Genomic DNA, 26741 nt, shown 5'->3' on the forward strand with positions numbered 1-26741 from the left:
TGACACAAACAATCTAACCGATTGAGGTAGTGGTAGATGAGCAACTCCCCTGTTCCAAGAGGTAAAATGACTGCTTTTACCCATGGAGTCTTGCTGGTTTGGATAGAGCGATATTTGGCATGTATAATGGTGTTTTCCCATCAGAAAGGGAAGTCTGATGGCAAGCTTTATTCTAAACATAGTGTGCAGTTAAACTGATATCATTTTTTTGGAGGGTAGACCACTTTTAACTGGCTAAAATACTCTTTGTTGCTGTCTCTGTCTATGGCAAGCCACTGTTTAGCTTCTGTGTTTTTATACTCAGCAAGTACCTCATACAACCCCACATTAAATAATCCCAACTATTCTTTTAAAGTCCAAAGACAGACGGTAGATTCTGTAGTGAACCACAATCACTCCATCACATCCTCTCCTCCCTGCCCCACCCCCCCTTTTTCCCCAAGTAGCTGATTTCATCCTCGCAAAGCCACTCTCACTCTAATCTCCCCTGATCCGTCTGCACTGGCAAAGAATCAGATATCAAACTCATACATGTTGAAAAACCTGATAGAAGACACTAGTTTACTTACTGTTATTGTTATGATTATAATCAACTAACTATCCATTTTCCTGGAGATTTAGCCTTGATTTGTGCTTGTCTATAATTTCAACTCATCAACATCAGTCACATTCCTTATAACAGGCAGAGTTGGCAGACTGATAACCAGATTTCATAAAGTGGGCATGTAGTAGCTTGTAGTTATATAATACCTAAATCTCTAAGCCTCTCTTTGGAATAGCCACTGGGCACAGGAGCATCAAAAACCAATGGGAATATATTATAATAGTCTCTACATAATCTGTTAAACCAGAAAATCGTATCAATAGTGATGCAAAAATGTTACATGGCTTCCACCTGTTTTGCAAAAAGCACACATTATATACAGTATAAAAGCCACACATGAAGGAGTAATTAGTTCAAAAATAGAGGAGAGACCTCCACCAATACGCCTCACTTACCCACGAGACATTTTTATTCTTGGTGTTTTTGATCATGGCAACAAGAGCAGGCCAGTAACATGGAGAGAGGAGCCCCCTCCTCAGCAGATTTCAGACCCACACAGTCTGTCGTGTGGGCAGGTCTGAGCGGGATCAGGGGTGATGGCCGGAGGGCACGTCGCGCTCAGCCATAGGTCATCATCTGCCCTGCAAACCTGCAAGCCCAGACTTCCTGTTCTGACTGAATCCAGCATCTGTCAGCAGGATCAGACCACACCTCGCGTTGTAGAAGAGGGCAACAATGACAAAGTTTTTCTTCACGTGGTGAAAAAGTCAAGAATTATCCAGCAAAGTCAGAGTCCCTTCTTCATGACAGCATCACAGTGACCTGATGGACTGATTATGTATTCACGCTGAGTATGAATATGAAACATCCCAGCAGGTTTAACCCCGCCCTGCTGAGCCTCAGCGCACGCCCAATCGCGGAGCAGATCTTTGTGGCCGGCTCCCGAGGGTGAGCTTATAGAAGCATTAGGATGAACAAACTGATTCTCTGGAGGAGAGGATGGAATCACCACTGATTGACAAGTCACTGAAACCTCCGGAAAAAACTGAGAGTAGCAGAGGAAAATGTAAAGGAACAGACCTCTTCATCCCTGTAGGTGTTTCCTCCACTCATTACCCTCCCCTCTTCACTGTTTCATCTATTCTCCCTTCCTCTACACCTACCTAATCTCACTTTCCTTCCTCTACTCTCTTTCCTCCCGCCCTCTCTCCATCTCACTCTCAGGGGTGCGTCTCCTCACCCGGCTGGTACCTGTTGTCATGGCACCTCTTTGCTAAGAGACAAGTAGCGTGACAGACAGAGTAAAAGACACTCAGTGAAACTGGGATTCTCCCTCTGTCTTTTTTTTTTCCATCGCTCTCTGACTCAAAATTAAATCTAGTCTCTCTGGCAACAATTTAGCCTCTAAATGTTGTCCTGACCTTCACACCTTTTACTCTCGTGCTCACTTTTGTCTCATCTTTCTTCCTCTGACACCAACAGCTCCTCGCTTGTTGCCATCTGTTTGCACGAGTCAATCTGGATTATTTGTAAATGAGTGTTGAGGCTGTTCTTCCTAATTTGAGTGGCTACACTTAAGAGGAAATGCACCACAGAGAAAGTACAGATCTATAGATATGCAGCGACAGAAAAGACTAAAGACTGCACATAAACAACCAGATCAACCAGTGCTTTTAACAGGAAGAAAAAGGTGCCAGTGTTTCCTACCAACAGCTAGCAGTGTATGTAACGATACCAACAACTCAAGGTACAATAATGCCACAATATCAAGTCCGCTGTACAATAGTTACTGTGATATAATGAATTGAAAATATAAATAATAAATCATATAGCTACAGCATTTTCAGTTTTTCTTTTAACGCGAAGTGCTTCTGTTTTCCTACTTTAATAAAATAACAGTAGCCAGCCATGACCTAAGCATGCACAACAAATTGGCATGAATTGGCATGGCTTTGGCAATGAATCTTTGAATTGTATATATAAAACTGCAAAACAAAACAATGCAGCCTGAAGCAGCCTTAAAAAAACAACAACTTTATTAGGGTAGCAACTAACAATTATTTTAATAATCAATTAATTATTTTTAACTTAAAGTGCTTCTGCTTTCCTTCTTTAATGAAATAAAATAAAAGTAGTGAGGAAGGAATGATTAGATACGCATTTACAACATTTACCTTTATTTAAAACTCTTAAAAAAAAAACATACTTTAAACTTTAACATTTTCTTTGCCTTGTATCATACTTTTAATTTATACAATTTTATCTTATTCTACTTCATCTTTTTGTCAGGCAGTTATCTTGAAAAAAATGCTATATGAAGTTATTATTATACTCACAAAAAACAACAATTGAGCAAATATTTATGATTTGATAATCCAAACGTAAAACCTGACAAACTTACAACTTATTTTCATATATGACAAAGAAAAACAGAAAAAAAAAAAAGTCATATTTAAGAGGTTGGAACCAGATGTTTGTGTTGTTTGTGTTTGGCATTTTTGCTTTAAAAATGACTGAAACTATTAGTCAGTTAAAACAGCTGCTGATTAATGTTCTGTCGATCGAGTAATTGTTTTGGCTCCAAACTTCCAAACCACCAAATAACAAACATATAATTAAAACCCAATCTGTGGAGTTCAGGGATTTAAAGCAAGACTTTATACAGCTCCTGATCCATTTTTAACGTCTGTCGCTCTAATTAATTGTCTCTAGTATCCATATGGGCCGGCAGCCCTCCTCTGGTGCACAAGGTTGTCTCCATCCCTCCACTGTTAATTGGCCTCAAAGAACATCTGCTCCTGTTTTAAGTGATGCTCGGTTTGGCCTGGCTGCCCTCGCTGTCTGAGGTGCCAGTTTAATGGGCGTGAGCTGAGCCTACAGCTCCTTCATCTCTATAATGATAGCATGATTGTCCGATTTTTGCAGGTTTTATACCATCTGTAGGTTGTTACTGGAGGGAAGTGGCACAACGTACACTCAGCACAAGGTTGTATTAGAGACACAGTGGGAAATAAAGATGAGTGAGAGTATTATACAGGGAGCTATATGAGGATTGATGTTGTTAAATTGAGCTAAAGTGATCCTTAAACTAAACAGTATGTCTCAAAAACACCAAATAAATACAACAGCTCCACCAAGAGCAGAGAATCTACTACAGACATATTTCTTCTTAAAGCCATGTGTTGTAGTGTAACGTAACTCTAATAAATGGAATTACTGAATAGATTGTGCCAGAAACTGCAAGCCTCACAAAAATGGATGACGGCACTCCAGCCCTCAAAGCAGCTGCTTTCCACTGATAGCAGCGAAGAAGCCAATATGACGTGTTGGAGGAGAGAGACAGGGCTAAAATTAACATTCACCAGAGGGAGCAAATTACTTCGTATGTATGGATCTCATACAGCAGGTTGTAAAGCCGCAGACTCGTATAGATTCTTTGCAAAACATATTTACTGACCTTGTCTGTACAGTAGGTGCACATTTGTTAAGAAAGATGAAGAGTCATTAATACATTTATTTTGTAATTGTGACTTTTTGCAGACATTTTGAAAAGACTTGGATATTTGGGTGGTATGGGATATCGGGTTGGGCAATTTGATGAATATGACAGTTATCTGCAACTGACCATTTATTTATCCTCACTAAATATATGATTAATTTTATTCTACTGCTTAAGAATTCCTTGACAGCAGTCACTAATCAAAAGGGTACTGTTTGATGGAAATCATAGAAACTATATTGGCAAATGTTACCAAATATATATGGCATGCCCCCAGCAAAGGACTTTCAAGCTCACATACAGCCGAAGAGCCCACCCGTAGTGATATAGTGAATCATTGTAGCGTGACACTGCATGATGGAATATCCTCATCAATCACCTTTCACACAATACTGTATATTTTATAGGGACTGAGCTGCATCTTTCTCCCCATGACTTCACCGTTTCCAGACAAGCAAGGGTTTTAAAACTCAGACTGTCGCAGCCCAGTCGTAACTGAAGCGGGGTCATTGCACACAGATTCAGCACACTGTGTCACTGACATCACTATTTCCAGGCTGGAGTGAAGCTATGCTCTACATAGGCCCTCACAGATATATATCACACTTTCCAGTCCCACGGTGAGGTGATGGATTATGTAAAAGCAGTAAAAATCCACCTAAATCCGAGACATTCCTAAGGGCCTCTGTGGCCAATTAGCTGCTCAGTTTCCGGACATTTCCATATTCTCTGGAAAAGCGAAAGAACGCACAACTGCTGCCAAGGAAACCCTGCTCCAGTCTGCTCTGCGCTGGCCCAACACTCCTCCCTGGGCGTGCATCCCAAAGCCTGGAAAACTGGGAATTCCAGGTCACACTTTTCACCATGGGAAATTAGCTCACCACTAGCACACAAAAGCCCAGTATTGTCTGGGAATAATTACAGTCTTCTGTGTAATACTATCTGCCATTTCTCATTCTTTATGTGGCAACTTTAGCGCCCCCCAACAGGTCAAGTTTTCACTTACCATGTGAAATAAATATCTCAGCATTGTATAAATAGATTGGCACAACATTTGTTGCAAATATTCATGATCCTACAAGGATAAAGTCTACTGATTTTGATAATACTGGGACTTCTACTCTACTACCACTATGAGGTTCACATTTTTGTTTTTTAATGAAACCTGTCGGCAACAACTGGATGGACTGCCACTAAATCCTAAATTCATTAGGACATTCATGTTGCCTCAAAGAGATGTGTACGCATTGTTTTTCTTCAATGTACACTTTGTACAAACTAACTTTGCTTGATAATGTATCAAAAGTATGGTTAAAATCTGGGTAGTTTTAGGGACAGAAAACAATTGGTAAGGCTTAGGGAAAAATAATCATGGTCTGGGTTAAAATTTATCATTCTCACAAGATATTTTGTTGGTTTGGGGTTCCTTTCTAGACACTACCCTCACAGGATGAGGATGGCTTATGGCTTTGTGTTTGGTGCTAATTAGCATGCTAGTAACATGCTGCCTGAGTACAACTTCACAGACCACTAACATGGCTGTAGACACTAAAAATATACTGTTACATGTTTTTAGGGAATATGTGAAATATTATTGATCGCGCATACTTCCAATAGTTTACTGACTTTGATACCATAGAAGCATAAAAAACTTTCTGTGCAGTTTATTAGCTGTCTGTTGCGCTACTTAATGAACCAGTGTGTGCAGTTAAGTAGCCTCTAGTATCTTGCTGGTTGCAAACAACTTGCACCCTCTCCCCCTTCCAAGTGTGAGAAAATACATTGGCACAAAAATTGTTAAAACCTGTAGAAATATTCCAGCATGGAACATAACATGGTGACCTCCACAAAAGCAGGCCCATGCCCTTTGTAGATGCAAACAGCTCATGCCAAGTTTTCTCATGAAAGCACAACAATCCTTATTTTTAGGTAATTACACACTAATGAACATGAACATTTCTGCCATATTCTGCCAGTAGATCCCCATAAATATTACACACTGGACCTTTAACAGACTTCCCCGAGTTCTCAGGTACTACTGGCTGCTACTGCTGCATCATGGCAAGCAGGAAAGCCTAGAAAACAAAGCGGGGAATGGAGTGGGGCCTGCTGTCTTCAATTAGCTGAGTTTCCGTGAGGAGTGTCTGGGACTGGCCACTCAGTCTGTCAGACGGAGTCCCATCCGGCCGGGTCTCCGTGCTCCACATTCCATGCAGAGCGGAATTGTGTTCCGCCCCATTTCAGACGTAAAACGGCGGTTTGGTGCTCCATATTGGAAACATGTGAGAGGAGTGTCATAGAAACAGTGGCGAGTCACGGCAGCTAGGGTCCTCTCAAGGTCAGCGATGGCTACAATTACTGGCCCAACCTCTGTGAGCCAAAAGCTTTGGTTTTAATTGTGCACATTATATTAATTTCAACATGCTTAGCTTGCACACAGTAAGTAAACACAAACACATGTTGCCAGTGATACTCCGGCATCACACTGAATGGTTTGTTTTCATGCAAACACCTTACACATGGGGCTTAGACCGTCCGGTGTGGAGAATCAACAGCTGGTCCTACACTAATCCACTCATCAGTTAAATTAAAGCTTACTCAGTTGTTCAGTAAATGTTGATTCAGCCTACTGCAGTGTGTGTCACACAAAACCAGATTGTGTAACCAAACTACAGCAGTCTGCACAGGACCACTAGTATTTTTCCTTACCTACAACATCTGGGATAAAGTTGGCGCCCCTGTTCAGAAGCTGGACCCTTCAAATTCCACATTTCTAGACAGAATACGTCATAACGGGTCCACAAGTTTTGGTTCCTTTTCAAAGGCTCTTCCAAAGAAAAACAGTCCTCTTTTGGCTGAACTCGGAGGACACAACTGGTGTATCACTTGTAGCTGTCAGTATCACGTAATCCATTGTGCACCCGTCAGTTGTTTTCAGGTGATCTTTGTTAACTCATAAAAGGGTACGGTAAGTGATTATAAGGGCTGAAACAATTAAGTAAAAATGCCAGACATCCCTAATTCTAGCTCCTAAATTGTGTGGGTTTTGCTGCTTTTCTGTGTTGTATTTCATGGTAAACTGAATATTTTTGGTTTTGGATTGCAGGTCAGACAAAACAAGCAACGACATAATTTTGGCCTTTAGGAGATAATAATCACCATTTTTCACCATTTATTACATTTTATAGACCAAGCTCTTACTTGATTAATGATGAAATTCATAAATCATTCAAACTGCATTATAATCTCACTTTATTTGCAAGTTGTTCACCATGTGTTGAGTTTTGCATTTCATGGTGATGAATTTGGAAATGTTTGAAATGAAGAAAGCTGCTTTGAAAAGCTATTCGTTTTAATCATTATGAGGCCAGCCAGGCCCATTTAGGCCAGTGGCACTGGTTCAGCCTAACCTTCAGGTCCACTGATGTTTACTGGGCTGATGCAGTTTCTCTTTTTGTTTTGGCCGGGATCCAGGCTACAAATCCATGGTTTTCATAAGATCCAACCTTTGAATTGAGATGAGACAGGTTATATTACGACGTTTAAGATTTGGAATAATATTCATAATGGTTTCATTAGTGCAAACTTAATAAGAATCGCTGTGTTTTTGTTACCTTAGAATGAGCCATTTATATCTACAGAAGTTCAGATAGATACGGCCTTCCCTCTTTTGGTCAAGTTTCGCAGCCACAATAGGTTCTCTTTGGAAGGGAAGGGTGAGACAAGGTATATGCAATCCACAAGCTCACCATGAGATGCCACTAAATCCTACACAGTGGTCCAAAAATAAACCAAGAAAATAGTAAAAAATGTGCAAATCAAAAGCCCAAAATGGCTTTTTCAAAATTACTCTGTCAGACCAACAGCCTTAACCCAAAGATATTTAGTTTACACAAGAAAATTGAGAAAATGCTTGTAATTTTTGCTTGAAAAACAACTGAAATTACTTAATTTTCTGATGAACTAACTGGTTCAATTCTAGCTGTGCTTAATACAAAGTTTGTGCAGTAGTGACTACAAATGTACCATTAAACTTTCAAGTTGTAATACCCCATAATTATGGTGACATTTGATTTATTGAATTATTGATTTATCTATTTGACAAGGACAGTGCACACCTCCTTAGCTGTACCAGAGTTAACTATAAGCTAATTTTCATCTGTAGTCCCTGGGCAGGTGAGTATGTCCTCACCCTATTAAAACATACAGACGTTTATGTACTGACATATAATTGTTTTGGTCAGTCTAAGGCTCACTGAGTTCAGAACATTTTGTCCAACAAGCTTCTACCTTCAATTTAGAAATGACATCATAACTCATTCAGACAATGAAATAAAAAAAAAACTTGCAGCTCATGAAACCTTTATGTCGGAGCCTTGAGGGGTGTTAAAGCATTTTCTCTCTGCATAGAAATGGATTATGCATTTATGTGTGAATGAGTATGTTTGCTTGCATGTGAGTGAGAGTGAAAGTGTAACATGGCCATCTAGTGGTAAAACTCAATCAGTTGAGAAGATCTTTATCTGCAGTACTGTGGATGTGTGGATGAGGAAAAAACAAAAAAACAAAAACATCCTAATTTTTTGCTTTGCTCAATTGATGACCAGTGTAAGAAGTGTAAAGAGTGTAAAGAAAAAACAAAAAAAACATAAAATATTTGTCTTAATCTGAGCTATAAACAAGGAAATAAACAGGCACCAAGCACAGCTGAATGACAAAATTAAGGATGCAAAGGACAGTACTGAAAAAAATGCGTGTATCATCAGATTTCAAATCTCAAGCCATACCTGTTAGCAGAAACACACCCACATTTTCCTCTCGCTGCATTTCATTACACCCACCATGCAGCCACTGGGGTCTTCTTCTAATAATACACTGCTTTTGATTCCAGAAAACACAAAAGACACATGAGATAAACCAGCAAAGCCCAATAAACTCTGTCAAGTGTCAGACGAGCATGTGCCTGCAGTGTGAACCCTCTGATTTCAACGACATTACAACCTCTGCTCGCTTGCTGTCCAAAACCCGGAATAAATACGAAATTAAAGATTTATCGTGTCTGGCAGTATGCTCAGCGAGAACAGACCTCTGCAGAAAACTGTCAGGCCAGTGCAACTGAAATATTTCAGCTAAATCCTGCAGCATTCAGGATCTGGATAGAGATCTGGCAGGGAACAACAGTGATCAACATCGAGGGAGAAAACTGGCAGGTGTCCACTGACCATTCAGTCTGCTGCTTTGAAGCAACAATGACATTTTCAGCAAAGTTGTGCATGTGTTTTGATGTAACACCTGCATGAATCATATCTAAATTATTCATACAGTCCAACCCATCATGAAACAATTATAATAAAGCACATTAGTCTACACATGCGGGTGACTGTTGGCTTCATCAGCTTCTCTTAATCTCCTGCATGCACGCTCTCTCCTCTAACCCTTGTGATAAATCAGCATCAAACTCACATATGGAAGCTGTGCTCTCCGGCGATGGCCCAGCCCACAGCACGGCATGAAGGGGACCAGGGCGGGGAGGAACGGACAGCCGTCTCACAGGCTCCCTGTCAGGCAGAAGCATCCGCTCAGCCTCGGTCCATGCCTGCGCACTCGGCCCGCACGGGTGCAGACCACCAAAAGACGCAGAGGAGATGATGATCCTTGACGGAGGAGTGAGCAGAGGGAGCAGAGGACTGACGTCTCCACACCAGCCCCCTACTTCTGTCCACCCACCCCCCACGTGCACGCCAAATCCCCCCCTGACTCAGAAACTCTCAGGATTCAAAAAGTCAGATTCTGATGCCCCCTCTCCTTCCTCCTCCTCATCTTCTACCCATCTCCAGACTGTTGCAGCAGAGTGTCCACGAGCTGACAGTGAGTGTTTACCCCACCCCGAAATCTGTTACCGCTCCGACAGATCCTCTGGGCTGCCAAATCCTCTGCAGTGCTGCTGTGTGTGCTGTGGCAGGGAGGAGGAACAGTTGCAGGCTGGCACACTGGTTCAGCTGCTGGTGGATTTAGACACACTCATCATCACACACAAGTTCCCTCTCAGCATGGGAAGGAGGTGGAGCTCCGAGTGTCCTTTATTGACCGCTGTCCATTGCTTCCTAATGGAGGACACCGCCTATATACTCTCCGCCTCTTCCCCCTCCTTTCATCCAAGGTTCAATCTGCTTTAAAAGCTTGACACATGCACTCTGGCGCTCTTCTTGACTTTTTGCCTCCCCTTCAGTATCTTCACTCTTTTTCTTTATGTTTTCCTCTGTGTTGTGATTCACTCCTCATTTGCATTCCATTACCTTCATACTTTCTGTGTGTGTGTGATTAGGACAGAGGCTGAGACAGCTACTGGTTGCTGAAGAGACTGCACTCTGCTTTGATGTTACAGTGCGAAAGGAGTGAGTGTGTGTGTGTGTGTGTCTTGTGCAGACTCTGCCTGTGGTGCAGAGAAAAGTCTCACGCACAGTCCGGTCATGTCAGACTGCCGAGTGTGAACGCAGGGCTGGCGGGATTGTTTCTTCCCCTCACACGCCTCCTCTATACTCTTGCCCTTCCCCACTGTGTTCAGGTGATTGAGTCCAGACCGACAGGCTGCTTCACCGCTGCGTCGTAACTGCTGTGTCAGCCAGAAGTGCACATATTCTCTTTCTCTGTCAGTGTTCAGTGAAAAGATGCACATGTGGCAGAGAGGGAGCTGCAGAGGTAATATTCATATACACAGCATAACTGTAGATGTGTTTATGAATCTCATCTGACAACAAGGACAACACAAGCAAACAGCATGAATGCTGGACTGAATTTCAATGATTTAACAATGTTGTTTGGCTTTTGAAATTTCTCTCCTGCAACACTTCCAAACATCTCATCAATATATCTTTGAATGATATAGGAATATACAGAAGACAGTGATGCAAGTTAATCAGGGCTCATCACTGTAAACACATCACGGCTTTCATTCAACCAAAGCTACATCACTCAGTTTGGTTGCTTTTAACATGTTAACTTCACAATCACAAATCAGAGACTCGTGACAGGGGTCTCTGAGGAATCCTCAGACCAGAAGTGCTCGCCATTCAATCACCAATTCCTGCAGAAATCTTTTTGATATCAAAAGACTTTTTGTATGGTGTTCTTCAAGGTCTTGGTGTCTAAATGTGGTTAACTCAATAACATTTGAATAATTCATTGGGTGTTACAATTTGGTAAAACAGTTGGTAATATTTCCAATAACATTAACTGCATATAGTTAGATATGTCTTGTAAACTGTGCAAGAGAAAAGTTCTGCTCATATTTGTTATAACTCAGTTTACTTACTTACTTACTTACTTACTAACTTGCTTAGTCGTGCATTTCATATGGTTTTTGAAATCGCTGACTGTTAAGATATTAAGATAGCATGTTAATATTAAAAGGTGGCTTTTGGTGGCCTGGTAGCTCAGCAGAGCGTTCATCCGACATATCGAGGCTGAGTCCTCAGCAGTGGCCGTGGGGTCAGCTCCTGCCTATGGCCTTTTGCTGTGTGTCACCCCCCCTTTCCTGTCATATCTTCAGCTGTCCTCTAAATTAAAGGCATAAAAGCCTGAAAAAATATTCAAAAAGAGAAAAAGGTGGCTTTCTAGATGGAAATCAGTGATTGTGGTGCACAAAGTGGCAAAAGAAAGATAAAAACGCATTTGAAAAACACAACAGCAATGTCTCTTTCCATAAATCATGACCAGGTTATTCAAGATAATCCACAGACCTCGGTGTGAGTAGTTTCATGTATTTTCTTCAGACCAAATTCCACCTGCCAACAGAAGGAACCAAGCATCTCGTGGATGAGGGGCTCATGCTGATGACAACATGAGATATAAACATTAATGGTGTCCTCCTTGGCTGAGCAGTAATATTAGCACCACAGAGCTACAGCTGTAATTGTAATATACCTGCCCAACATGAACTTGTCATGATTGAGTGTTGATGTACTCAAGTTCACTCACACTAAAACAGTCTAGATGAAGAAATGGCACTACAGGTAAAATCAAAAACATGTATTTTTGAGTTTGGGTGAACTGTCCCTTTAAACATCAAATCAGGAGAAATTAAAGTACTTTGGAGTACTAATCCATAAGTGTCAATAGTTGAATAAAGTGTTTTACGTCTCTGATAAATTTTCTCGAGTAATGTTGCTTGAATCAGCTTCGAGCGAGGCAAAAGACAAGTTTGAAAATGCAAAACATCTGAGCATGTGGAGTAAGAATCTGCACAGAATTTAGAGATAGTTTTTTTCTACTTTAAAGGTGCATTTAAGCATTTAGAAATACACTTATTCACTTCTTAGAGTAAGATGAAAAGGTCTATACCACTCTCATCCTCTCATGTCTGCATTTTAAGCATGAAGCTACAGCCAGAAGCCAAAGACAGGAAACAGTGGGAAAAAGGCAGTCCAAACTAACAAAATACTAGGGCTGCAACTAATGATTATTTTCCTTGTTGAATAATTTGTAACTTATTTTTGACATTAATCAGTTAGTTGTTTGGTCCTTAAATTGTCAGAAAATAGTGAAAAATCCAAAGATGATACCCTCAAAAGTCTTGCCCACAACCCAAGGTATTCAGTTTACTGTAAGAAAGGAGTAAAGAAAACAGAATATATTCACATTTAAGAAGCTGGAAACAGAATTTTGACTTTTTCCTTTAAAAAAAATACTCAAACCGATTAACTGATTATTAAAATAGTTGGAGTTTAATTTAATATTTGATTTATAATTGATTATTTGTTGCAGCTCCAACAAAATATTATCACTGCCACTAAAGTTCATGAATTGAAACTTCATATTTTGCTTGTTTAGTGTAAAATGATGGGCTGGTAGGCAGGTTTTGTTATCTTTGGACAGAGCCAGGCCAGCTGTTTTTCTCCCTGAATCGACATAAGGGATTTACTTTACAAGGTAATTTCCATTTTGTAAAGCATCAGTATTTAGATAAATAGAGCACATACACACAAAAAAGAAGGTCTGTCTTTCCTAAAGCTGCCTTACAAGCAAAACACTTGTTTATGTATCTACATACATATCTACATCCCCCTAGGCCTCAGTCAGGCATCAGTGTTGTTTTGGTGAATACAAGCAGCATTTCAGGCCTCAAGTGGCCCAGTGAAGATGGTGTGTAACCTGTTGTAAAGCTTTGTGCTCATCAGTGATAGTATCAGTATCTATATATATTTCCTTTTCTGGCCTGACAGACACTCAGCCAAACGTAAATCTGGTACCGTCTTTCATCAACACTGAAGCTTCTTTAGTTTACTGCCAATAATTCACTGGCTGACATGTGTCTGCTATGATTGAAAGGCATCATTATAAACAGAGAGAGGTGCACCTTACAGTGGGAAGGGAATACTATCTATCAGGTAGTCTGCCAGAGGTTGCCCCCCTTTGAGAAGTCATCATCACTCAGCTGCTGCTGCCGACAACATGAAAATTAATGCAGGAGGTCATATCAACCAACTCAAATACTGCATGCTTAATTTAGGTTCATTATGCTTTCTGGATGCACCTTCAAAGGTACACCGGAGGTCATTTACTTCAAAAAACTGCATCCCTTCTTGCTATCATATCTGTTAAATCAGTACATATACAGAACCACTATCCACAAGCAGAGACCGAGAGATAAAGCAAGTAATGCAATAGAAATATCTATTTGTCCTGTAGGTCTCAATCACTGCCCAGAAGACAATCTCAATCAATCACAGTGGCAGCAGATACCTAAGACAAGAGCAAGCTTCCAGGGCATGAGAAGGAGCTAATCAAATACATCCATCTTATGATTAAAATAACAAAAATGTGCAGTATAGTGAATAACTCTAAAAGATTTACTAATATGAAAAGGGACAGGACTTTTGTAATTAGGGCCCCAAGTGCTCTGGAACATCCTGCCTGAGGAAATAAGGCTATGTGAGTCAGTGTTTTTTAAGTCTCTTCTTCAAAGACTTTTTTTGTTTTTGTATTGGTTTTTAATTGCTTGCTTTAATTGTTTTTTAATTGCTTGCTTAAATTCATAGTAGTAGCAGTCCTATTTATGAACAAAACTGAAGCAACTATATAAAAAATCCCCACCAGCACTCTTCATTTTATAGCATGGCTTACAAACTATTACTACTGAATATGAGTGACAATCACCAGAAAAAGTGTGAATGATCAGCAGCAAGTTCCTTCAAATCAGAGGTTTAGAAAAGGATTTAAACATGCTGCATCCATCCTTACAATCTGATATAATTTCTGATATAACATTTTGATGGACATTATTTAAATGGAAGATCTTAATCACTCATAATAATAACAGAAAGCAATGACCTTGTCTAGTAGGGGGGTAGTGCAGTCTAAATTAATTTAGCCTTTATTGTAAAACAGCAGGGTGGGATGAGTGCGTGAAGCCAGAAAGTTGGATTCAGGCCACTGTGAACACACAGCGTGCACTGCTGAAGTGTCTGTCAGAAAAAAAAATCTTGTGTTTGTATCTTTTATTTCACATTCCCTTGTTACCTTGTTGTTAAAAAAATACTATGTGTAAAAATAATCTTCCAGGGAGGTGTTTGTATCAAATTTCAGGGACAAATGTTGAAATTCCCAAATATAATTTTTGCAGCTTGATTTGGTTAAGCTGGCACTGATACTGTTATTATCATGAAGTTAAATACCTGCATTTATTCTTTTTTCCACTAGATGGCAGTCTGGTGCTTCTATGAGCAGCAGTGGTTTCCACATTTTAACATTTCCACATTTGAAGTCTTTAAACGCATGCATCATTACTGCAGCTTGATGCCAGAAAAGACATATGGCTCTCCAGAAATACACACTGATGGAAAACTATGACATACGTTGCTCATAGTTCAGATGAAGGTCTGCAGGATTAACGTTACACTTCACCCATCCAAGATTTCCAGTGGCAGTTTCTCCATACCACTACAGTATGGCACTGGTATCATCTGTTATGTAAAAAGTCAGGGGTTGCCAGATCTGATAAGTATCACAGTCAATAATAAGCTCTTTGCGTCACCCCTCCTCTCCATTAAGAAGAGAAAAAATAATCTGTCAGATGATGAAAAGGAAAAATGTCTGCAATCAGGGGGAGTGTGAGAAGGGGTTTCCTGCCCCCACCACGCCCTCCCAGACAGCTTTTCATCACCACATCCATTTCTCCAGCCTGCATGTACAGACGGAGCAGACACAGAGGGTCAACTACAACAATGTGCCTTAGAAAAGCTGCTCTGCAGTGGGAGATGGTGTTATATACAGATGGAGGTGAAAGACACAGAGGGAGGCGGGTGATACAGAGCCTGGTGCAAACATTTACATAAACATAACGAGTGTGGGAAGCAGCAGGAGGTTAACTATGACATAATGCTTTGCGATTTATGCAAAATCACAGCAACTATTGTATATCAGATCTTCATTGTTACTGTATATTGTTTCTAATGCATCAAAAGTCTCAAGTTGTTCTCCACTGAGCACCCACAATCTTTTTTTAGCAGGTGCTTTGATGTTGAATCCATTGTTCTTATTCCATTGTTGCTGTTCCCCTCAAATGAATGCTTTTCTGTATGTGTTACCTGGCAGTTACACAGAAATTATTTCCAGACTTTGGTGAACACTTTTGAAGGCCATCTACTGTATGCCTGGGGCATTATCACAGAAACTTCCAAACTTAAGTCTGAAGTTTAAATGAAGATAAAGGAGAGTCTAAGATAGATTTTTTTCCCTATTTGGTATTATACGGGCAAATCCTAACTAACTTTAGGAATCCTATCTTATCTTACTTCATACTCAATCCAACATTGCTTATCAAATTTTATGTATTTTGCCAGTGTTGTCACAATAACAAAATGTTATTTTCAATAGCAAAAATGATACTTGAGACTGAAGCAACACTTGACACCTAATAGATCAGAAACAGAACATCCAAATAGGACATTAACCCTGGAGCCAAAACATGAGTGTACAAAATACATTTACATATAAGGGCAAATTGCTAAACAATGGTCATATTTATTTAGTCAAATGTTATTATATTACGTACTATAGCCCTGCCCTGCACAACTATGAATAGTTCCAAAACTACAAACCATGATTTTAAGAACAGAACATTTCCACTAAAACAGCCAGTGTGAATAGACAGACACATAGCGAGGAGAGAGGGTAAAGAAAAGACACTGGAGGAAAATAACAGTAACAAGTCAGAAAGAGTCCGTTGAGTGCGCAGGTCAGAGGCTGCACTGAATTCATACATACACCCTTGGTGCTGTGCAAGTTTTCATAGGGAGCACACCAGCATTGACCCATAACAAATGCCTAACTTCAAGAAATTCTAATATCAGATCATTTTTAATAAAAAATTATTTTAAAAAAACCCAAAATTTCAGTATATCATGCAACACTATCGGTTCGCTATTTTTCTCAAGCTGAACACTTTTGTAACTGTTGATTTTCTCATTGAAATATTCTTAAAAATGCACTGAAATACACAAAAACTGGAGCAAAAACAACAACGGGCAAATTAACTTCAAGACAGATGAGTGAGAAGTTTCAGTAACACTTGTAGAGAAGTCCAAAGATGTTCTTTTGGGGAATTTTAAATCAACACTACATCAGGGGATAAAAAAGAGAGAGAGAGGGCTAAGATAGCAGACTCCACCATATCCAGCAACCATTGTATAAAATCAATAAAGAGCAGCAAAATGAATTAAAGAAGTTAACTAACACTACCATTAGCGACTACTAGGAACAGTTCATTTGTAATGGCTTTTTCCCTACAAGGTCCTAATCCTAATTACCATGGTTACAAAATAGTCAAGATAGGATCTGCAAGTTAGTTTCTGTAATATGGTTTTATCTAATATCTCTTCAAGGGCCAGAGGGCAAAGTGACATCCTCAATTGGAGCTCATCAGACTCAGCCATGAATTTAAAAAAAAAAAGTGATCAGAGATTCATCATTTGAGAGCCTAGTTTTTACAGCAGCCTGACAGAGGAAATTATGCCTGCAAAGTCAGTGTCTTTTTTTAAATTCACCACTTAGGACACACTTTTGTAGAGTTGCTTTTAAGCAGTTCTTCCCATCGTGTTTAATCCTGTTGTTTGCTCTGAGCTTTGTTTCTCACTCTCCGTAAAGCACTTTGTTAACTCTGTTTTTAGACAAGCGCTATATAAAGAAAGTTTATTATTATTCAGGGTCATGGGGGGCTGGATCGTTTCCCAGGATGCATTAGGCACAAGGCAGACTCTCAAAACACATTGCCAGTCTACAGAAGGACAATCACTCACATGTACACCTAATGGCAAGTTTTCAATTTCCAATATGATCAGAAAACACAGCACTCCAGGCTCCATGTGGTGTGTTTCACCCAAGACACTGGTTATGCACACTAAAAGATGACAATACTGTCTTTAGAAGACAAAAAAAGTACGAGGTACTCATGGATAGTTAGTTTATTACCTACAGTAAATGCTGGTTGGCACATCCCCAGTTAGAAGAAGCAAAAAGGAGCACCTGCATGGAAGCTAGGCAATATACAGCTGTGGACAAGGTCTCCCAACTGGAGGCGTGTTGACCACCATCTGCTGTAGATAATACACTGATGATCAATAAGTACCACACGTCAAATAATCTGAACCATCCCTTCAGGAAATGCTCAACATTTTGGAAAATATGCTTTGCTTCTTTCCAAGAGTTAGATGAGAAGATCAGAAATCGAGGAAACAGCTAATCTCACTCTGACCAAAGGTAACAAAATCCCAAAAGTTACCACCACTTTAAAGCTCGCTAACGACCACATTATATCTTGTTTGTTTAATCATTAAGAACAAAATGATTCATAATTTACCCTTTTATGGGGGGGTTATGTGCTGGACAGGAGGAGTAACTTCCTGGAGTCTCCACTGGCTGCCTGGCAGCTGCTCCCAGCCAAGAAACAGTTTGCAAAACTGCAAATTGTCATATTTACATTTTGATTAAACAAACAAGAAATAGCGTATTAATTAAGGAGCTTTAGAGGAGCTGGTAGGCAGACTTTATTACCTCTGGATAGAGTCAGGCTAGCCTCCTTCCCATTTCCAGTCTTTATGCTAAGGTTAATGGCTGTAAGCTCCAATTTGATGCTGAAACATCTGCTTTTCTACCCCATGAGCGATAGGTGGACTGTAAAAAGAAATCTATGCAGAGTGCTGAAACATTAATGTTGGGTCAAAACAGTGACAGATGGACAAGGCACCACAATTCACAAAGTGTTTGCCATCAGCGAAACACTTTCTTTGCTTACACTGCAGAAGCAGACCACCTCCACATAAATAAAAATAAACCATCCACCTGATGTTGAAGTTTGCCGACAAAAATATGACAGTTTTGCCCTTCTTCCTTCTCAATGGAGAGCTGAGCTCCATTTGCAACACTGACCTCGCTACTCCCACGGCTGAGCGGTCTGGTCTGGCCTGGACCTCCACCCTTCCCAGCCTCCTCCATACTCCCCCGGGCACCAGGCCACGACCACAGGGAACGTCTCTCATCCTTTCTCTCGCAACCTACTCACTGTCTGCCCTCTGCCCTCTATCTGAAGCAGCATGAGTAATTCCGTCTTTTAGGAGATGTTTATATGCAGTTACTGGAAAGTCAGTTTTATGATGCGCAGAGCTGCGGTGGATCGATCACACGGTGACCTCGACTAGTTCTTAAGACGCCTACAGGAATGCCAGGACTATGAGGCACAAAAGCAACAGGTCAGACAAGAGGGAGAGTAAAACACAATACACAAAAGATCAGTTCAAAACCTTAAATACAGTCATGCAAACATTCTTCAGTAAACAGCAACTTTGACTGTTGACGGTGAGGAGAGCAATGCTAAAACAAAGAGAAACAAGAATAAGATGAAAACCAAATGACAGATTGATGAATAGGCAGTGAGATAACCACACAGAAAGATTAGTTTCATACTTTCCTCGGGTTGGTGTTAGTTTAGCGATTTAAATACAACCTCCTCATTCTTCTGTGAAAAGTGAAAATAATCACAGGCAGTATGATTGAGCATGAGGGCGAGGAAAATAAGGTCAGATTAAAACTGCTGCTATGATAACACAAATGAAAAACAGTATTTACATTAGTATCCAAACAGAGGAGAAGTTACTGGAAGGGTCTGCTATTTCTGGGGCCCTCTTGCGGCAAATATCTCAAAGAGGATATTTCTGCTAGGCATGCGAGGGCCTCGCTGACCCTGAAACACATTACTCCTCCACTCTCCCCACATCCCTCTACCGTCTCATACTTTAATGGCCTCATTCTCTGTAGGATGTGGTGTTATATTGCAGATAGATGCTCACTCTCAGCCTAATTGAGTTTATCTGTGATGACTCAGAATGAAGGGGAACTCCTCATTTGGGGACGGGACTGTGGGAATGGGCATGAGCTCCCAAGGGTGGCGGTAAAATCAAGCAAATTCCCACTAAAGCAGCTCCCGTTAAGCTGGAACACAGATGATAGCAGCTCATTCAGAAGTTTTCCGTGGACTTGAGACGAAGCAGGCTAGGAGGTGTCGTCTTGCTGTGATCGCCTCCCGCTTCCTCTCGCTCTGCCGCTGCTGTGCCAAAGACAAGCCGATGTGTGCCTCCTCCAAAAAAGGCAGAAACATTTAGGCAGGGGCGCGCATCCTTAACCCGGCCCATCCTGTCCCCTGCAGGTCTGCTCAACAAAGACCAGACACATTGAGCTTGTACCTCGCAGGGTCTGCTTTATAACAGGCCACAGTGTCGCTGCTGCACTCACAGCACTGAGGATGCAGCTCAGAAGAGAGGCCTCTACTTAACATACTGTACCCAACAGTGTTTACAGACGGCTTTCACTGCAATGCACATCTCATCCCTGATGGATGATGATGACTGAGGCCAAGCTCTTATGCCAGTTTGCATTTACTGGCAGGAATTTACACACACTCAGACAAACACACAAGTGTTACATTCCTGAATGAAGCAACTGTCGCCAGGAAATGTAATAACAGTTTAAGATAATCTTGTATGGGGGCACAAAATGATCAGAACTTTTTCCTTTACCTTCCCAAAAACAAAACTATGTTCCTACTACACGTTCCTCCTAAAAAGTGTTAAAATAAAGTTTAATTTTATTGTAATTAATCAAACATCTGATACTGGATGACAAGAAATAAGGGACAGAGAGATGGGGATGGATGCAACAGAATGTTTGAATGTTTGCACTGCATGGTGCGGCTCAGCTTGGTTGACTAAACTACTCGTGCTTTTTTGGTTTTTCATTGTCATTTCACCTCAGTCGAGGTTTCAAGTGAGTTGAGCCGTCACTAGACAATTCACTGAAACACTGCAGACCACTGAGTGGTCAGACAGAATCATCACTGGAATCATCTCTTGCATGAGACAGAGAAACCAAAGTCTCATCATCTGCACTCTGATGTAGAATCTGACAAATCTGTTTTTTTTTCCAGCAGTCTTTTGTCTTGCTGTCTTCAGTCTTTTCTGAAACAAAGTTTGTCTCCTTGCTGTGACAAACAATCTTCTCTTTGATATCCTCCATTGTTCCAGTGTTTGTGTCACCTTGAAGATCATGACACGTCATTTTCATGCAGCATCACTATGACAATCAGTTGCGAATCCCGCCTACGTTGAGGGGTATTATCTGCAGTGGAAAACCAAATCATGGAAAGTACCTTGCACCAAAAGAGAGCCGAGTCAACTAGAGCCAAGCCATACCAAGCAGTGGCAAATGGCTAAAGTTCTATGGATGGATTCACCAAAGGACTTAACCCCAAAGCCACAGAGGATTTCCCAAAGTTAAAATGTTTTTGAAGTGAACTGCCATCCTTACCTGGCGAACAAGGCTGTTGGTTGTGGTGTCGGAAGAGGTGCTGCCATCTGAACCTTTAAATCGGCCTTTTCTTCGAGCTCCTTTACTATGAGACTACAGAAAGGAAAAAAAGAAAGAGTGAAATTACTAAATAAAGGTTCATGTCTATCCTAGTACTGTACTTGTATGCCCATATATATGTTAGAGTTCCCTCTGTCCATACTGCTCTACAAGAGATCTCTTCCTAACACAATTTCAATGTAAGAGATTATAGAAACTAGGATTTCAAATAATTATTTTTAACAATTAATTAAATAATTTGATCAATAAAATGTAACAAAATAGTAAAAAGAGAACATCGTAGTTTCCTAAGAGTCCATGGTGATCAAATTTTGTCTGACCAGCAGTCCAAAACACAAAGATATATTTTACAATAATGAAATGAAAAAGCTGCAACCAGAGAAAAGTGATGTGAACAATGTAAAGCTACAACAGTTAGGCCCCAGTCAATCAATCGATTAATCAGTCGGTGGCCATCTAATGACTCTGACAACCATTCAAGTTATTTTTCACAAAAATTGCAAAGAATTCTCCTGCTGCCACCTCTAGAATCTGAGATTATCTCTGTTTAGTATCATAGTAACCTGAATATGGACAAAACAAGATACTGATGACATCAACTAGGACTCTGGGAAAATTTATTGACATCTTGTGGAAGAAAAATTGGACTGATGAAAATGGTCTGCAAATAAATCGATAAGGAAAATAATTCATAGTTTCAGCCCTTAAACTTTATCAGTAGTCTCACAAAGTAGTTAAATATTAATTTTCTGTCAACGCACTACTCCAATAATGGACTAAGTGTTTAAGCTGTACTTCAAACATTAGTCTTTTTTAGTACAAACCTCCCTCTGTTTCCCCAAACACTGGTTCTTTGCAGAGCTGTGGTGGAGAGATATTTATACAGAAAGGGAATTAAAAATACTGCATTTTTAAAGATATCTTCTTGATTTGTTGAAGCCTTATACGAGCTTCAACTGAACTTTAAAATGCATTTTTTTTCCCACAGAAGAAAGACAGTGGATTTGTCCTCCATCTCTTACAATGTAATCATGTTAAGAAGGGATCAGTTACAGCAATCAAAAACTGTTTCAATGTACATGTATTCTTCAAACATATTCTTTTTCTGTAGACTAGTGTAGAGCCCGACTGTTAGTTCAATTAGTTACGTACAGCTTCCAATGTTTTATTTGAAGTGTAATATTATGACAGGTGTCATAAGAACGATAGTAATTATGTGGGTGGTCTCATATGCAAGCTGATATGGTGAGGGGCTGGAAAAGTAATGCACTCAGCTCAAGTGCTCATACAGCATGTGTTGCTAGTAGCAACTGAAAAACAGAAATTCATTTCAAATCTGCCTTTTATTCCAGCCCGTTCCCCTGGGACATGTTAATCATGCATATAAAAAGAGAGGGAGCCATTCTGACTGTTTCTGAGGAGCCGGTCATGTAGAACAGTTTGAGCTGCCCAGAGAGAGTCTGGAAGAACAGGATGAGGTTTAATTAACCCCAATACGCCAAATACAAATATGTTGAACAAATACACTTTGCTGCATGAGAGAGATAATGTATAATCCATTCTGTAATATCGTACCTGCAGCTTTTTGAACATCCTGTACTGGTAGTGGCACAGTAGTGGAAGTAACTAAGAACATTTACTCAAGTACCCTGGTTAAGAATTCTGCTCTAACACATTTAAGAGCTAAATATTGCACTTTTTACTCCACTACATTTATCTGTCAGTTACTGTTACTTTTCAGATGAGGATTTTTCATTCAAAACATCTTATCAGCTACTAAAACATTACATATTGTTGTAACGTAAACTACCCAACATCATGTAAAATTATTAAATATACAAAAATCTGATATATATGAACATACAATGGAGCATACGACTTTTCATATTTGAGATCCAAATATGTTTCACACAGTCACAGCTTACATGTGCAAATATGCAGCAAAAATATCAGAAGTCTGTCAGACATATATGTGTATATACTGTATTCCATTATTTTTTTCCACATATAGTGTATGAGGTAGACACGTTTAATGTGCACATAATGTACTGTATGTAAAAATACATACATTTTAGATCTAAAATAAGCAGTGTAATATAAAGTACAACCAATCATTTATTTAAACAATGTAGTTAACATATTAATATGTTGATTCATTATATTTTTCTCAAAAAAAATAAGCTTTACTTCAACTAATCACAACACTAAAGAGCAGCTTGCATGTCAATACATCAATAATCCAATCGGCTATACAGTAATATAACACTTAGAGGATAAAGTCTGCATACAGTAAATTACTTATAGGTAAGTAAGTACAATTTTGATTGAATATTTCTGATTGTGGTAGGACTACTTTTTCATAAGTAAAGGATGTAAATGCACCTTACATTACCGGACCAGTTACTTAAATGTTATTTAAGTAAATACACACAAGTTTTAGTCACTAAAATGTACTTAAAGTATCAGAAACTGTAATGGACAAGAATTATAAAATAGCAAAAAACAGAAAATATTCAAGTAAAGTACAAGTATGTGAAAACAGTTCTTGAGGAAAAGTACTTACACCACTGTACTGGACTGAAATGGTTTCATATGGAAATGCACAAAGTCAAGAGAAATGGCACAATAGCAAACATATGTTTTAAGTATTAGTTGTATAAGTCCTAGACTAAGATTTAAAAAAATATATTTTATATATGTATATGTATGTGCGCAGACAAGTATATATTTTTGTTTTCCTTGTTTTAATATCTTTGTATTGCACTGTTTTGCGTTCATTTGATCTGTTTACATATATATGGAGAAAATATTCTAAATAAAATTAGTTAGTTTACATTAAAAAAATTATACAGTGGCTAAAATGTCGACACACCAACCTGGCCAACAACAACATAAAGTAACATTCAAAGATAACAGCGTCGACATGTTTAACTGTTTTTAAAAACAACCATTAAATTGCATAAACTGGCACTCACACGGTTTACGTTATCAAAACTTGACAAACAAATCTTGAGTTTGTACACGAGTAGTAAACTTTGAACGTGACACGCTGCCTAAACAAACACAAAACGTGTTGTTACTAACCTGACCCAAGCCAAGATAAAGTGACAAAAACATAACAGCGTCGACGACATTTTTTAATTTTAAAGCCGACCGTTAAAAATTCAAAAATTGGCACGCGCGGCTTATGTTATCAAAACTTTATTTAAAAGCTAGTAGCCACTAACCGGCGAGAGGAAGCCGACAAGCTCAGAGCAGGTGAGCTTTAGTTGACATGCCTCTTTAGCAGGTTGTCATGTAAAAAAAAATGTCGGTGCCATTTAAATTTAACTTACTTGTAACATCGGATGTTCCAGTGAGTCCATGTGTTTGTCCAGAGGTGTTGTTGCTCTTGCTTTTGAAGTGTTATTGACGACCATTACACCATTTGATAAAAGCAAATATTTAACAAAATCTCTAAGCTTGGACGGACGCCGCAGCCGTGTCCAAAACAAAAGCTAAAACGCATTTTTCTTATTTATTTCACGTAGTCACCCGGCTCACGTTAGGAGAAACAGTGAGGCACTGCTGCTGTTCTCAAGCTGGCACCGCCAATCTCCAAGTTTGAGACGGGAGGAGAGAGTTAGAGGAGGAGCCTGAGCGGAAGAGGTTAGTGAAGCGGTTTTCCTCCAGTTCAGAAGAAGAGGATGATGATGATGATGATGATGATTTGAATTCTCGGATATTATAGCCTTCAGCATCACAGAGCCTCCTCATCGGTGCCCTCCTACCCACACTGGCTGAGAGCTCTCCTGCTCCATGCGCCCTCATCCAACGCGAACACCTCTGCCTTCCCACAGTACAAAAGGATGGAGATGAATAACAGCTTTCAAGCATAAAAAGCTGGCTGAAAATAAAATATATGGTTCTAAAGCCTTTTTACCCAAGAGTGATAAAAAAAAAAGGGACAAGTGGGAGAAATTATTCCTTCTGATAAATCTGCAGTGGTGGAATGTAACTAAGAACATTTACTCGAGTACTGAGGTACTTTACTTGAGTCTGTTTTTTTTTTTCATGCTATTTGCTGCTTCTACTCCACCTCTCAGAGGGAAATATTGTGCTTTTTATTTCACTACATTGCACATAAAACATAAAAACTTAGAAATATGATGTTTTGTTGAAAATTAAAAACCTAATAAGATACACAAACACAGCTGAAACAATCAATCAATGAATCAATTAGTCAATTGATAAAAAAAACTACTAGATTTTAATTTATTTTTTTATAATTCGATACCGTTTGTCAAACAAAGAAAGGATTGTGAAGATGTAATGTGAAGGTCTTTTTCACTGTTTTCTGCATTTTTATAAGCCAAACAACCAATCGAGAAAATAATGAGCCGATTAACTGATAATGAAAATAATCATTAGTTAGTAATTTGCAAAATAGTTTTTGTGTAAGAGCTCCACCTCAACTGACTACAACATTAAAATCCTGCTTTTAAATTAATGCATGAGTGATAATCTAAAGATATAATATATAATAGTATAACACTCACATGGGACACATTTCTGCATTAAGTACTTTTATTGCTTTTAAGTACATTTTCCTGATTATATTCAAACTCACAGTCACAGTATGAAAAACACATTCTTTCTGGGACGCTTGAATAGAAAGGGGCCATTGTTAATATTAGTAACACGTGCTTTTTCCTGATACAAGTCAAAATAGCCTCTGTGAAAAAAGGTCTTCAGGCAGTAAGGAGAACAGCTGAGAGAACAGGTGGCTGATGATTTGGGGCGTAACGAAACATTGATCGGGATCGATATATTTATTAAATGTTCAATGACCCACTATTATCAATCAATTGAGATGACATGAATGTAACCAGTTGATATGATATTGTCTGATATTGATTAAAACACTTGAGTTGAACTGAATCAGAATCATATTGTGGCGGACTTTTATTTCTAATATTTTGGCAAATATTGTATAATTGTCCAAAGAATTGATATAATATTGTATTGTGATTATACTTGTGATTTACACCCCTACTGATGATGACAGTGATACAGGTAGACTTTGACATTTCTGATTCATCTGGATATTTTGACATTTAATCAATTAAAAGCTCAGGATTGGACTCAGACACAGACTATGGAGGCAGAGCCGGTGGAAATTAAAGCTTTATTAACAAAAAAATAAGGTTCAAGGCTTACAGGACCATGAATCAGGCAGGTACAGGGCCCCAGGAGACAGGCTTGAAAGCAGTGAATTGAAAAAACAAAAATATTGTCAAACTGAAAAACGTGGGAATGAGCTGAGTAAGTACTGCAGGGCTGAGACAGAGTGGAAACGGGTGAGCAGGGACGGTCAGGTAACTGCAGGGCGGATGAGGGAACAGGTGGGTAAAGGGTTGGGCAGTCAGGGTGATGTGAAAAAAAGGAAAACTCCGAGGGCATCTGGCTGACAGATCAAACACGGCAATGAAAGGGCCTGGGAAACCGGGAAAGTGGCTGAGGAGGCGGCACTGTGACAGTTTGGTTTGTGGTTGTCTTGTCTGTGGCTTTCAGACCGGGGTCTGGGGACCAAAAGCAGTCTTTGAGTGGGTTGTCCCAAGCAAAAAGAAGAGTAGAATATTTTAACTTTTACTGATCCTAGTTTGATCATTGATTGACTTTAAATACTTCTGTTGCTTATGTTTTAGTCAAAAAATGCCTATCACTGGTGTCTGACCACCAGTCAAAAACCCAGACATATTCTTTCTATTTCTTTCAACAGAGAAAAGCAGCAAATCTTCACAT

At 39.5% G+C, this 26741-nt stretch overlaps 1 protein-coding gene across 4 annotated transcripts in view; it reads right to left on the reverse strand.

Moving 5' to 3' along the window:
* The window catches only part of cacnb2a (calcium channel, voltage-dependent, beta 2a), an 82149-nt gene extending 57663 nt beyond the window's left edge, over positions 1-24486 (reverse strand). For 2 of the 4 annotated variants that reach the window (XM_084747473.1, XM_084747471.1), the window contains exons 1-2: positions 24293-24486; positions 20898-20990 (exon numbers count right to left, since the gene is read on the reverse strand). In XM_084747473.1, the coding sequence (XP_084603599.1) occupies positions 20898-20990; positions 24293-24376 (177 nt within the window). In that variant the 5' untranslated portion in view covers positions 24377-24486. Of the gene's footprint in view, positions 1-999; positions 1332-9506; positions 9663-20897; positions 20991-24292 lie in introns of those variants that run through there. The other 2 variants (XM_084747474.1, XM_084747475.1) reach the window with 2 other exon arrangements.
* Positions 24487-26741: the final 2255 nt, after the last annotated feature.

This window comes from Lutjanus erythropterus, chromosome 21 (assembly GCF_056507025.1).
Source record: "Lutjanus erythropterus isolate fLutEry1 chromosome 21, fLutEry1.hap2, whole genome shotgun sequence".
Classification (NCBI taxonomy): Eukaryota; Metazoa; Chordata; class Actinopteri; order Lutjaniformes; family Lutjanidae; genus Lutjanus; species Lutjanus erythropterus.